At 33.9% G+C, this 14,833-nt stretch overlaps 1 protein-coding gene across 2 annotated transcripts in view; it reads left to right on the plus strand.

The window, feature by feature from the left end:
- The window catches only part of LAMA2 (laminin subunit alpha 2), a 625,547-nt gene that overhangs the window by 454,953 nt on the left and 155,761 nt on the right, over nt 1-14,833 (plus strand). For both annotated transcript variants that reach the window (XM_055263701.2, XM_055263709.2), the window contains exons 31-32: nt 3,943-4,029; nt 7,807-8,000. In XM_055263701.2, coding sequence (XP_055119676.2) covers nt 3,943-4,029; nt 7,807-8,000 — 281 coding nt within the window. The remainder of the gene's footprint in view (nt 1-3,942; nt 4,030-7,806; nt 8,001-14,833) is intronic.

Raw genomic sequence — 14,833 nt, forward strand, 5'->3', positions numbered from 1 at the left:
TAAAAGTAACTTGACATTTTGTTATCAACAGGGTAGGCCCAGTTTTGGTTGGTCCTGTGGTTACACTATAAGAGTCATTGATGAATTTTGACCATCAATAATGAAAGCAGAATTTGAATTTACAGTTTTAAGAAATTTCAAGAATAAAATGATAGAATACTACCCTGATTGGTTAGCAGGATCAATAACAGGGTGTGTTTTCATTTTTGTTTCATTGTTGTTTTATATGATTTGTATAATTTGAGTAAATTTTTATGCAAAAGACCCTGAAAGAATCAAAATACTAAATTAAAATGGCAAGTTCAGTGGCTTTCAAACTTTATTGATTGCAACCACTGTAAGAAACATTTTTTATATCATAAGCCAGAAACACACAAAAACTTGTGTGTGTAGATATCTAAATATATGTATTATACACCATGCCATTTATTTAATTTTGTTATTTTACATTTTTAGAAAAAAAATTTTAGCCAAAACCTACTAAATGGATTTCATGAGTCACTTATATCACCATCTAAAGCTTGGGACATATTAGGCTAATTAACAAAGTGAAGAACTATAAATGGTGAGAAGAGAAGAATTAGAATGTGAAGCAAAGAAACCAGCCAGGGCAAAGAAAAGAGGCACTTCTCCCCAAGACATAAAAACAGATTCTGAGGAATAGATGGAGGAGGCTGAGATATCTCAATTTATGACTTCAATCTGTGCAGTCAGTGAGAAATATGGAGGCATGATGAGTGATTACTGACTCATTTCCACGGCATTAGTTCAAGTCCTCATTATCTCTTACCAAAACAAATATGGTAGAAATTTAACTCTTATGACAGAGTGGCAGGGCTCACACACCCTTAGAAGTTTCCAGTGCCTTCCCAAGGAAAGATCAGACTCTTTGAGCATTAGAAACCCTCTGTAATCTGACTACCTTTCCAGGCTCCATGCCCTCAACTCCATTCTATATAATGCCAAGTTTGGCATTTCTTGCGCTTATCTAGACATCGTTAGCAGTCTGCTCTTGCTACTCCCTGAGACAATCCCTGTGAAATCTAATATATTTTTAAAGGCATTTTTCAAACCCTACCTCTGCCACAAAACCTATCCATAGCTCAGCATTTATTTTGTACATTTTATATACAACTAACACATTTTACTATACAGAATGATTTCAATCATTCTTTCAGGAGATGAACATTTACTAAGCATATACTTCATCCCAACACTATGAATAAAAGATAAAAGATATGTGTCCTGTCCTATATGTGTACATATGTGTCTCTCACACAGAATTGTAAATTATTTGAAGGTAAACATAATGTTTTATTTATTTCTTTATTCAAGAAAAAGTTAATGAGGGCCCAACTCAATGCTAGGCATGGCTCTTCACACTGGGAATATATAAGTGAACCAAGGCCCGTGTTTCCTAGCCTTCTGGAGCTTATATTTTTTATAAGAAAGTAAGATAAAGAAATAGATATATAATGTAATATAAGGTAATGACAAGTACTACCAGGAGAAATAAAGGAGCCTCAAGGAACTTAGAGTGATGAAAGTATGATTTTAGATGAAGTGGTCAATGATTTTCACAAACAGATGAGACTTGTGTAGAAATTTGAATGGTGTTAGCCATGTGAATACCTGCAGGAAGAACAGTCCCCTCAGAGAAAAAAGTCACTGCACTGGCCCTGAGACAGGCCCATGCTTGGCAGACAACAGGAGGCCAGGGTGGTTGGAACAGAGTGAATGAGAAGAGGGCGCTAGGAGATGAAGTCAGCAAAGCTCTAATGAATATCTAAATGTCCTGAAGGCTAAAAATCTTCCAGTGGCAAGAGGTGGCTTTGTACAGGATAATCCAGTGGTGTTATTGATGGAAGCACCAGCAGCATTTGCAGATAGGAGATTAGTGGAGTGTGAGAGAGGAGACATGGTTGACACCATGGTTTTTGGCAGAGCAAATGGAAACATGGAGTGGCTGTTGACTGGGATGGGGAAAATTAGGGAAAGGTCTGGTGTATTTTTGGAGGGGGAGAAACTTACTTTTAGATCTGTGAAGGTAGGCACAATATTTAAAGCCCTTAGGACTAAGTGAGATCATTTAGAGGAGAGAGGAGAAGGGAGCAGAAATCAGAAAACTGAATTGTGAAGCACGTTAAGAGATCAAGGACATGCGATAGATCCAACAAAGGAAACTGAAAAGGAACAACCAATGAACTGGGACAAAAACCAGAAGGAAATGGTTTCCAGGAAGCCTATTTATCTCTGCAGTGTCCATAGGAGATGACACAGAGAGCAGGCTCTGCAAATTTTAAAAATTCTGTTGAGGGGAATTTGGAATTAGCAGCCATGGGAAATGTAAAAGATGGTCACCATGAGAAAAGCACAAGGATTTCTGAGTAGCCCTGCAGGCGAAATGAGAATTGAGAGCAGATTAGGGAGTTGTGAACAGAAAGAATAAACTCAAGCTTCAAGTGAGATGGAATCCCTACTCCCTCCAGAAGACTTTTTATGTGATACAAGGAAACAGTGCAATCCACCATAATATCATAATTTGAAAAAAATTATATCAACTATTCAAGAATTACTACATTTCTATACAGTAAACACTTTATTATTTTTTATTGACATTTCATTATTTTACTATAAAGAAATGTAATCATACTGGCTCTTTAGAGTTTCACTTGAGATGTCTAAAATCTTTCTTAGAGCCCATATATGTATAAGAGTGTGTGTGTGTGTGTGTGCGCATATGCATGCATGTGCGTGAGTGCACATGCACAGATGCACTCAGTATCAGGCTTTAAATGAGCTAAAAATTTGGCAGAGTGTGTCAGTTATAAGTTTATTTTTTGTGAAGGCAAAAATAAATTTGTTGGATGATGAGTTTGTGAGTAGTAGATCAATTTGTTCACATATTTTGCAAAAGTTAGACCCTATTACTCTTTCATGTACTATTGATGTAACGCATTAGAAGACAGTTAACATTAGGTCCTAATGGCACCTGACCAAAAGGAGCTGTGGGCCTGGCCTATACACCTTATTGCGTTCTGCATCAACTGATTTAGTGAAGCAGCAAAAAGAAAAATGGTGTGTGCAGCATTGTCGTTCTGCCACGGATACATGTTTTTAATTTCCAAGTTTCCAATGCATCACTCAGTTTTATCTAATGGGAATGCAGCTGAGAGAAGTTTGTAACAACCCAAAACTACATGCTAATATAGTTTAGTTTTCAAGTCTTGTGGAGTCTTTTTTTTAATGGAATAAGATCATCAGAAATCCTGGAGCAAGACAGACTGGCCGTGGTCTACCAGCATTGTAGTAAAAACATTGGGGAAGTTATATAAGACCTAATTATTAGAAAATACCATAAAATAGTCATTTTCATAGAAAAAGCTTTCCTTTCTTTCCTCACACTAAATCACATTACTTTGTGTTCAAAGTAAAATGTAGTTTGAAATCTGGATGTAAGTTAGAAAAGATATTATTTTATTCCAAGTGAAACATTTATTCAGTGGCCATTTGGGCTGAGTTTTCAAGAAAAAAAAATTATATAGATTTTTATCCCCTTTTTTAACCTAAAAGATATTAAGTAGTAGCTATTCCACTATCAGACACTGCATAAATTCTAGTCAGATTTTTCTTTTGATTAGTGAACAATAGGACAATTTTGCTGGATGTTTAGTATATTCATGGCTGTCACATCATTATTAAATTCCAGAATATTAACATGCTTTGTGTGATGCATTTTTAATCCATCATAAACCAAACAATATACATTTGTTTACTATTATTAATGGTTTTTCATTGTGATGTCCTAGCTTTAAGTAAGAACTTCAGCAATAATTATAAAGATGGTATTTATCGCTACTTAAAAGTATGTCCCAATAACCTTGATAATGGATAGGAATACTATTTTGTACTTTTTTTGCAATCCTTTTCTTTCTGATTCAGTTTCAGCCCCTCTTGTGTCGCAGAAGGCCTTGATGACTACCGCTGCATGGCTTGTCCACGGGGATATGAAGGCCAGTACTGTGAAAGGTACCAACAGCCATGAAACGTACAGAGTAATGATATGTAGGGATTATATGGTAAAGGGTCACAAAAGGAAAACATTCATTATTTGAAGAACTTCAATATTTGCATATCCTTTAGTAGTTTAAATTATAATACTTTCAAAACCACTTGTGTATCTTAGAATTTGTCCAAAGAAAGTTTATTTCCACCGTATGTTTAGACTTTATCAAAGATTCCAAACTATTTCACAATTGTCTAACTTATGCTTTAGTACATATATGTATATATATATAATTTTATATGTAAATATATAATTTTATAAGAATAAATCCATTTTCAAAAGTTTAGCAGTAGTTACTACTAATAAAAAACTGGCTACACTTTTCTTATTTTAATGCACTGGAAAATATTGTCTGGAAGTAACTGCATTCACGTCATTGTTCTGAACACTATGGCACTACACCAGCAAGTGTATACGTAACTCAAAATATAATAATATCAAGAATTTTTAATTAGTACCCAGGTAATAAATTATTTGTTATTCAGTTTTCCTTTTCAATGGGCAAACAATATTATTTAAATGTTTTCTCTTACCATATTGCTTATGAAATCTCATAATGCATGTATACAGCTGTTAAATTGAATTCTCAATGTAATCCAAATGGTAAATTAAGGAGTACAATTCCAAACTGGCTGTCTAGAAAAGTTGCAATTAATATCTTCCAGATACGTATTTTCTGTAAGATCAGTATCCTGGATATTCAAACTTGTCACCACCACTTTTGGTACATTTTAGGTATTATCTTTAATATAACAAAGAGTTACTAATGTTAACTACGAACATTATACACATATGATAATTTTAGCATAATTGATAGCAGTATAAAAGTTTTATAAAGATCCATAGACTTTGCTCAATTCCAACAGTCTAGCTACATTCCATTTTCCTCATCTATAATCTCAGGAATCATTGATAGGCCACCTACTTTACACTAATATTGTGACAATAAGTGTGTAAAGGACACTGTTGGTGCCCTGCCTAGGCACCTACACTGAATCCTTCTCTCCAACAGAAGAAGCAGAAAGGCCTGAGTGCTTACCCTACCTTCCTGCAGTGGCCCATGACTAACCAGTGTGAGAGTACAAAAGTCCAGCTCTTTGGCCCCTAAGTGGAACAAGTTTTGAGATCTTATTTTATGCTCCAGAGCACTCCATGGAATCAGGCTAAGACTGGGACATCACCTGAAATCACACCCTTGATTAGAGTTTTTCTTTTCCACGTCCTGCTTCACCCACTCCATTGCTAGATTCTCCTAGGAACACTTAAATGATAAGCTTCTTTGTAAATATAAACTAATACTAATTATCTGCACCCACTTAAGAGTCTTGTTTTATATAACCAGCAACAGCTGTATTAATCATGGCAATATGTAACTAAATAATTAAGCTTAAGCTTTATAAATCCCAATGCAATTTTTATACATTTGTAAAATATATTTCTAAATAAATCCATATGTGGTAACTCTAAACACAGTATCCAATATTTGCATATATATAAAACAGTGGATTCACAATTTCCATGCCAACAGAAATTAGCAGCAATTAAATAACTCACAGCAACACCAAATCTAAAAATATTTCCATTTGTTCTGAAGATATGTACATCTTTTGGATATAGATATAGGTGATACAAGTACATACTTGTTAATACCCACCAGTGAGTTTTGGTATTCGTTGTTAGACTAATATTTATTTCCTGTACCTTTAAACACCAGTAGGATGGTGACTAAAAGCATTGCTGGACACGAAAAAGATTATCTACAGTAATTCATGAAAAAAAAAAATTATAGTATAGCTACATTTATACACTGTAGTTACCATTTTCTACAAAAGCATGTGTATAGAAAAGGCTAGAAGGGCACACTAAAATAACAATTATTGTGTTAAAGCAGAATGATTACAGAAAATTTATTTTTTAATATCCAGTAGTATTTAATCGATAAAAGCTGTCAGTTTGTATAGCATAGAGATGAGCAGGTCCATACAGTATCAAATGTGAGTGACTTAAATTGTTTTTCCAGTCCTCAAACATTGTTATAGCTTTGCATTCATCATCTCTAACATATAAATGATCAGGTTATATTTCTCTGAAAAATTGCTTTATTCAGCTATATTAAACCAAAGTTCTTGGTTAAATTTTTATTGTAACCTTCCAAATAAATTTGTTCCAGTGCTGAGAGCTTCTTAAATCATTTAAATCATCTTTTGACCTGCCCAGACTGATCAGGTTAGGTCTAAAAGTGCTTAAATTTCTTGAGTATCCCTGTAATATAGAAACTTCTCCCCATACTGTATTTTCAATGCTCTTGTAATAAACTCTTTGAACATTTAATCAATCTGAATCTGCTTGGAATACAATTATTTTACCTATAAATGTTAAGAAGCCATTTAAGTGGACTTACTTAAATGCTACTTTCAGTATTTGTAATCTTTCATTGAAAAAAATAATCAAAAACATAAATGTATAAAAGCCTAATGTCACAAATCGTTTTCTTCATGTTTTGCGTTTTCTAACCAGCACAGGGTGAATTAACTTTCACAGTCAGCCATGCAGATTTCACAGTCTCAGGCAGCTAAAGATGGTCTATGATTATCTCACCAGTATTTATAGCTTTTGGCTCCAATCCCCTACTGTCTCTCAACTTCCTCACATACTTGCCTGTTAAACAAAAATTCTAACTGTTGGTTATATTTACACTGACCATATATAAAACTTGTTGTCCAATCTGGGACACTATATTATAAACAGGAAGTGTTTTTGGCAATTAAGCCAGAACAACAGGTAATAGGAAATTGTCCTGGGCAAACCAGAATGTATGGCCCTGCTAGCATTGTGTAAAGTTACCAAACTTCCAGTGTCATAACCCGGAGTGAAATACACTTAGGTGAATGGATGCATAGATAGGTGGAAGAGTCAATTAATGGACTGCATTTAGGGTTCATCCAGTTGGATTCTCTTTCTGATTTTCCAAATCAGTGTTGTATATTTTGTTTGCGTATCATTAACCCACTTCCACAGATACACATGAAAAATCTATCTTGAGGAAGACATGGTAAAATGAAAAGATGAATAAAATTAAACAAAATCTGAGTAGCCTATTGCCACTTAACTTGCCTCTTTTGCCTCATTAGTAAAATTAATGGGTTGTATTATTTGGTTATTTTGAGATCTGAAATTCATGAGTATAGGGAAGCCCAGAAGTCAATATAGAATTGCATTCATCTCTAATTATACAAGAGGACTTAACAAAAAAGTTTATGATCTAGAGCAGTCACAGACAAACTATCACCCACAGGCCAAATTTGGCCCATTTCTGATTCTGTATGGCACTCAATTAAGAACTGTTGTTACAGGTCAGCATTTACAATCAATTTGATGACAGGAGGCACTAAATTATAACACAGATGAAGGATAATTTCAAACCTCAGGAAGAATCCAATTCTTCTCATTAGTAGCCTGATATTACAAAGTAATTTGACATTATTATTATTATGTTTTCAATTCCATCAACAACAACAGCAGAATGCTTTAGAATTTTATTTCTTTTTCATGGCATAATCTTGATTTTTCCTATGTCCTGCAAAGCCTGCTATTTACTATCTGACCTTTTACAGGAAAAGTTAACTAATGTATGGACTGTTGCTATCAGTTTTGTTTCATCAAAACAAAAGACCACACATAACAATGTGGAGACATGACTTGCTATTAACCTCTTTTGCTTTGTCACTGTTTCAATTCAGGTGTGCCCCTGGCTATACTGGCAGTCCAAGCAGCCCTGGAGGCTCCTGCCAAGAATGTGAGTGTGATCCCTATGGCTCACTGCCTGTGCCCTGTGACCCTGTCACAGGATTCTGCACGTGCCGACCCGGAGCCATGGGAAGGAAGTGTGATGGCTGCAAGCGCTGGCATGCACGCGAGGGCTGGGAGTGTGTTTGTACGTATACTAAGTTTGCTGTTAGTTTTGGAGGCCTTGATTCTAGTTCTGTCTCATTTCCAATGAGAAAGACTGACTCTCCCCACCCGCCTTTTTTTTTTTTTTTTTTTGCAATAGTTAGTTCTACTCTTCATTCTTTCTGACACTATCTATCCACCTTCTGCTGTTCACCTGCTGATTTCGTGTCCATCCTGCTGAGCCAAGAACAGCTGAGAAAATCCTCAGTGTGCTTTAGTCAGTTCATTGAAAGACCTACAGTGAAGCTCCTGGAGGCATTTTATTTGATTTGTCCATCTCAGGGTTTCCAGTTTTGCCTCAAGTTGGCATTGCCTTTGTGACAGATTAAAGATCTGAGTATATTAAAAAATTTAGAATCCTCCTAAATTTGTAATCGACTGGACAGATACTTTAAGCCTTGAATGACAACTGACGTTTCTTTTCCCAGCTTTTATGAAAATCCATGGGCATACTGCTTCATAATTTTCTCTTGAACTACAAAACCCATAAGCAGTAACAATGAAGTCAAGTATTTTTACTCATGTACAATAAGTGGAGAGCAGTTTGCTCTCTTGCTGTCTCTCTTTTTTCTTACTGATTCTGGATTCGGTAGTGCCATATTGAAAGTACATTGAAATCAGTAGCTAAATATAATTCTTGGATCTTGCATATATTCAAATCCAAAATAGATTATTTATAAATTGAAGGAAGGAGTGCTGTTCTATAGTATTCTTTTCCTCAAGGAAATTTATTTTAGCACCTTTTATTTCAACATTTACCTATTTTAATAGTATTTGTGCATGTCAATATTTCTTGTTTTAGCATATTGTTTGAGTCTAAATCTTAATAGTATCTTAAATAGAAGAATTTTTGTTTATGTTCTAGTTTTATAAGAGTTAACCTCAGAAGCTAAGGCTGGATTAAAAAATACACCAAAAAGTTAAGACTGGGTGTTATTTGGGAAAATAGATTTTAAAATCATTTTTTCTTTGTATTTTAACCATCTTTAATGAAAATGTATTACACTGAAAATAAATGTGAAGGTAGCTGAGAGGGGAGAGATTAAATGTACTGTCAAATACATTTATATTGTCATATTTAGTTGATAGTATATACACACTCATTCTTCCCAAGTATAATGAGGTATTTTAATGATAATTAAAGAAGTAGACTATCCAAGTATTTTATAATATTGCTTTCAAGTTAAATAAATTATTAACATGTACATAATTAACTAGATAATATATAGCTATTCTTAATGTAAACATGAAACAGTCCTTGAATTATTAATCATCACTTTTATTAATTATCCAGAAGCAAACTTGAAATTAAAAGATCATATTAATGTTAAGCACAAAAATTAAACAATAGCACATTAAAATCTGGGATAGATAATATAATGGGATTATTTGGGGAACATTTCTCTTAAAGAGAATTGGCATTCTGCCCATCAACAACAATGGCTTTAAGTTTTCATTTATTGTTGATGATCAATACTTTTGAATACATTTATCATTAGAAATCTTAAGTCATCTTTTCCCTGTCACATATGTGGGTTTCTAACCTCCACTTGTCCCATGCGACAGTAACAAAAGGGCCAATCCTCCAGTTACAAAGCTACACCAGTTTTGTAATGCCTATTTGCTTTATTCTTGCCCCACAAGGAAATGTATTTGCAGGGGTTATACATGGTATTTAGTTCAGTTGCTGGACTGGAAGTGTTTATATTCTTTTTAAATAATAGCAATTTTTCTTCCAGAAAAAATTATTAAATTATAGGATTTTTTTCATATCTAGACCCTTTTTCTAAAGCACAATTAATTATCTTATAATTATGCTGTATAGATTTTCCATATACTGCTCTTAAGCATTAGTGATTTCCACTTACTTCTAGGAATGTTTTCTCTTCACCTTTCATTAAGCTAACTCTAAGAATTATTACACAGAGTATCTTTAGACTTTTCATCTTTTCTCTTCTTCTAAAATTTCTCCATTTATGGAAAAATATGCCATGATTCTATGATCTTGGCCTTTCCCGGGATTCAGTTTCTACTTCTACTCCTAGTTTTGAAATGAGATAAAATAAGACACAAGTGAGGATGTAATTCTGACTTATTCTCAATTCTCCTTTTAATATACTTCTGTATCCTTAAGCTAAATTAGTGCGAGAGACCAAAAAATGGATTCACCTGGCGTGTTTGATCTGCAGGACCTGTTTTAGCACATGTGATCATGGTGGAATTGTATAAGGCCTGGGGGTGAGAGTAAGGGAGGCAGCTTGGTTCTAGCAAGAGAATTTAGATGTAGTAAGAGAAATGTCTGCAGTGCTTGTTGTTAATATAGTACTGACTACAGAAAATAAACTTTCCCCTATTACTTAGAATAAGTAAACATTCAGTTTAGTAGCTGTATTGTACAAGAGTTAATTTTGCTTCCTTTAGTTACTTCCCTGGGAAATATAATTTAGACTAATCCACATCATGGATTTGTGTATTTCAAAAAAAAAGAAAAAGAAAAAAAGAAAAGAAAGAGAGAGAAATGCATGATAAATGACCTAAGCCTGATCATTGCATAATCTCAGATAATTTGCATATTGGTGAAAGGAATCTATACACTCACTATAAATTTAGATTAGGCTCTTATTTCACAAAGTATATAAAATTCTGCTGAAGAGATCAGGCAAAACAAACCAATGCAGGAACTGTGAAAGGACTTCCCTTGGATACCTTGGTCCCTAAAAGATACTTATAGCTTCTGGGGACAGTTGCCAGTGAACAGGCCTGGATTTTACTGGATCCAAAATGGAATTTTTTGCAGCACACAGGCCTTTTATATGTGGATTTTCACTACTATCATGAAGAATTTATACAAATAATCTGGGTCCACATTAGGAACTATTTAGACATCACAGTCTCTCATAGTTAGTGACCTAAATTCAGCCCCACCAAGCAGAGTCAGTTCCTGGGCATAACTAAGCAATTTCAATCACCCTCAAATTCCAGGCATTCTCTAAAGTCCGTTTTACCACTCAGGGTTCATCATAATAGTAATTTTATTTAAAGGCTCACCTTGACTGAGAACCTGCCATTTGCCAGGCACTATATTAAGCATTTTACATGTGGTTCTTTTCATTCTTGTAACATTCTCGTTCCTTATCATCCCCACTGTGTGATAAGAAAACTGAATTTAGGTAGGTTAAGTCATTTTCTCAGTGACTTTTCAGTAGATCCGTGATTTCAGCATGGGTCGCTCTTACAAATCTTACTTTCTTAACCTCTATGCTGGCTACTGATAAACAGAGAAAGCAAACGTGGTTTAGCCAATATATTCAACATTAATGAATTCAGCCCTTTCTTCATTTACTGCTTCCATGTTTACAGCCCATTCTACCTCTATTAAAAATAATATAAAATGAGCTAAAATTATAAAATGAGAAATTTTAAGTATATATAAGCTCAATAATGACATTTATTTTCTGCTAATCATTGAGACTCCTCTAAGATTTAAAACATTATGGCGTATATGGTAGATTCTTTTTCATCAGGGATTGTCAAGTAGAGACTGTCTTCTATGCAGAAGAAAAGATACTAGCTGGGTGCCCAGATTAACTTCACAGCCTCTTTTTTTTCTAAAAGGAATTATTTGGGACAGCTTTACCATGTTATGTATGTTGGTGAGTTCTGAAGAGATATTTTATTAATTTCCCAAATTAAGATTTCTTCTTAATAAGTTAATACAGATCCATCCTCTTCTTTCAACTGTCATTCATAGTTCACATGTCATTTTATAAAATGAGAGCGACTAACCTGCCTTCAAGAAACTTAAAAATGAACAAAGAAGCCATTATTTGCTTAACAGTAAAGTTTAGTATTTTGAAACACAAAACTTGGATTTGTTCATATCCTATTTTCTGTAAACCCATAAAATTAACACAGAATAACTCATGTGATGTTTAAAATAGATTATGAGTGGCATAGTAAAATGTATTACTCTCCTAGAGAACAGAAATTAAAATTAGTATCTGTTGGCAAGATATTACTTCATAAAAATTGCCTGAAATAGCATTTTATAAATATCAAATTGATGTTGCCTATTTTTAATCACTGCAGAGTGGGATTTTTGGGATATATCAGCTTTTATTATTTATAGTCACGATTTACTTAAATTTTAACATGTATTTATTTAAAATAAAACATACACTTTGCTTGCCAATTTGCAAAAGTGATCACAAAGTATGTTTTCTACTTGCAACCTGAAATAAGCCTAGCTAAATGTGGTAATTTACCTTAACTCTGTAAAATAGGCAACTTCCAACCACTTGGTGAAACCCGAAGTCTGAAGTTTTATCCTATCTTGATCTACAGAGATATAATCAACATTGTTGTTTTTAATAGCCAGTTGCCACCAAAGATCTGATCACAATAATGCAGAGACCTTTATATATTATCACTAGAACACTATTGTACATTTATAATCAAAAATGATTAATAATGGCAGTTATTGCTCCCTATATATGGGAGCAGAAACAAAATAGAATGTGGTTATCACTGTAATGAAAACAGGACTTACTATTCTAAAAGATGATGATAAACATCAGTTGATCTCCAGATGCTGATTATTGATGTAACACTTTGCTTGTTGTACCCCCTAAATGTCGTCCTCTCTCTGCTCCTACTCACTGCTCAAGTAAGTTCTTATTTGAAAGGACAGTAAGTAAGTTATAGTTCTCTATAGTCTAAGCTGTGTCATGTTGTTCACATCCAGGTGTTAGGCAATCTATAAAACATTTTCTGTTCACCTTGTTTGCACCTTCTACTCATTTGTTTTGTTAGTAAAAGATATTTGAGTTTCTTGTTGTCAATCTTAGCATTGGTCCAGGCTAACAGTGTGTGGAATGGCAACTATCACTGTGATTCTAGATGATTTTCCTAGTTGTTAGCGATCAGTCTAAGTGGTTTGTATATTATTGAGGAAGCTGTTCTGTTAGCTGATTAAGGAGTTGCACAGTTGTATTGTCGTATGGAGACAGCTGATCACTGTTGCCTTTGTTTTCAGCAAGTTTTATTTGAAGAGTAAACTAAACTCTACTTTGATCGCAATTTCTACTCTGGCAAGGCCCAGGAGGTTTTATTGACCTTGAAAGACAAACTGAAATCTCATAATCTTAAAGTGGGAAGAAATAAGTAAACTAGTCTAGCCTTCTCCTTTTCTGTGACATCCACAAAATAGACAGTATCCTAATGCAAGGAAGCATGGTGTTATGAAGTGGCTACAGAAGGTTTGAAACCTAGCTTGCAATTTGTGTGACATTATTTAATTTCCTAAACCTCATTTTCATCCTCTGTAAAATGGATGTAGAATACTACATACATGTATGTGAAGTATCTAAGCATAATAGTTGCTCAATAAATTCTAGGCATTGCTATCATCATTGTTATTATGTGACCATTTTTTTCCCCAAAGACCTGATGTTTTGTGCAACTCATCAGTTTCTGATGAAATATTTTCTTTAGTTTAGGCCGACTTTCAGTTTCCTGTTATTATCTCTAATTCTAGGCTCTTCAAGTCACTGAAAACCACTTTTATGGCCACCTTACATTTCTCCAGTCTTTAAGCCCTTCACATGCATTATTTATAGATTCGTAAACACTCTGGTTGTGACTATTTTTCTCATCTGTAAAATGAGGATATGAATGGTACTTACCTCACAGAATTGCTGTAAATATTGAGTTAATGATGGCAAAATATAATACATTGCCAGTCATGTAGTGACTGTTGTGTAGATAAAAACTATTCTCCCATTATTATTTATAGTACTTTCAAAGTTTCCGTTAGTGTTTTGAAGAGTCACGCCATCTTTGAACCACATTGAACTTGTTTTCCTATGTATTATATATATAATTTTATTTAATATATATAAAACACATATATCAATATTTAATATATAAAAACATGTATATAAAACATATACATATAAAACACATATATCATAAAACATACATATAAAACATAAATATCATTACTTGGTATGTCAACAAATCCATCAGTCTCAGCTGAAGTCTATAGCTTTCCTCTCTATTCAAAGAAATGACAGGCTAAAAGGCTTTCTTAATGACTCTGGAATCAAATTTTTATTTGAGAAGATATTTATTTTAAAATAGAATAACTAAATACATCTTAATAAGCCCTAAATATATGCTAATGTAAACGTTTCTTTTTGAAGGGGATAAAGGGAAGTGAGAAATAGAAAATTCAGATCCAGGGAACCATCAATGGCATTCATCTAGGAGAGTTAATTTAACATACACACATTAACACATAATTTTATCTTTTGTTAAAAATGTGTATTTACTCATTTTATTCCTATTTGATTAGAGCAGAGAATTTATGTATCTCTACCTAAAATTGGTTAATAGCTTTGGCCCTTTCAAAACTACTCGGTGTCGTCATTTTAGCTTCAGCTTGTTTGGTTTGGATGCAGTGTGTGATTTTTTTTGTGACAGTAAGCCAGTAGTTATTATGCATGGGGAATCCTGGTAGAAATGCAGTATTTTGTACTAATTGCTAACAGAAAGATCTGTAGTACTGGCTGCATGATTTGTCCCTTACATGTGCCCAGCTATACCAATCTGAATTTAGTACTGTGTTTGTTAATATTAGACACAAATTTATCCTGACACTTTTATAGGCAAAGCCTCGGAAACATTTAGTCATGTAAAATATAATCATGGTCTTGAAATATTTGCTTTTGCTCCTGTGTATTTTAGGCAGGATTTCACTTTGTAACCTTATTAGTATTGCTGAATTTGGAGAATGGTTTGGAAAGATTCTTTGAG

This window comes from Symphalangus syndactylus, chromosome 2 (genome assembly GCF_028878055.3).
Source record: "Symphalangus syndactylus isolate Jambi chromosome 2, NHGRI_mSymSyn1-v2.1_pri, whole genome shotgun sequence".
NCBI lineage: Eukaryota > Metazoa > Chordata > Mammalia > Primates > Hylobatidae > Symphalangus > Symphalangus syndactylus.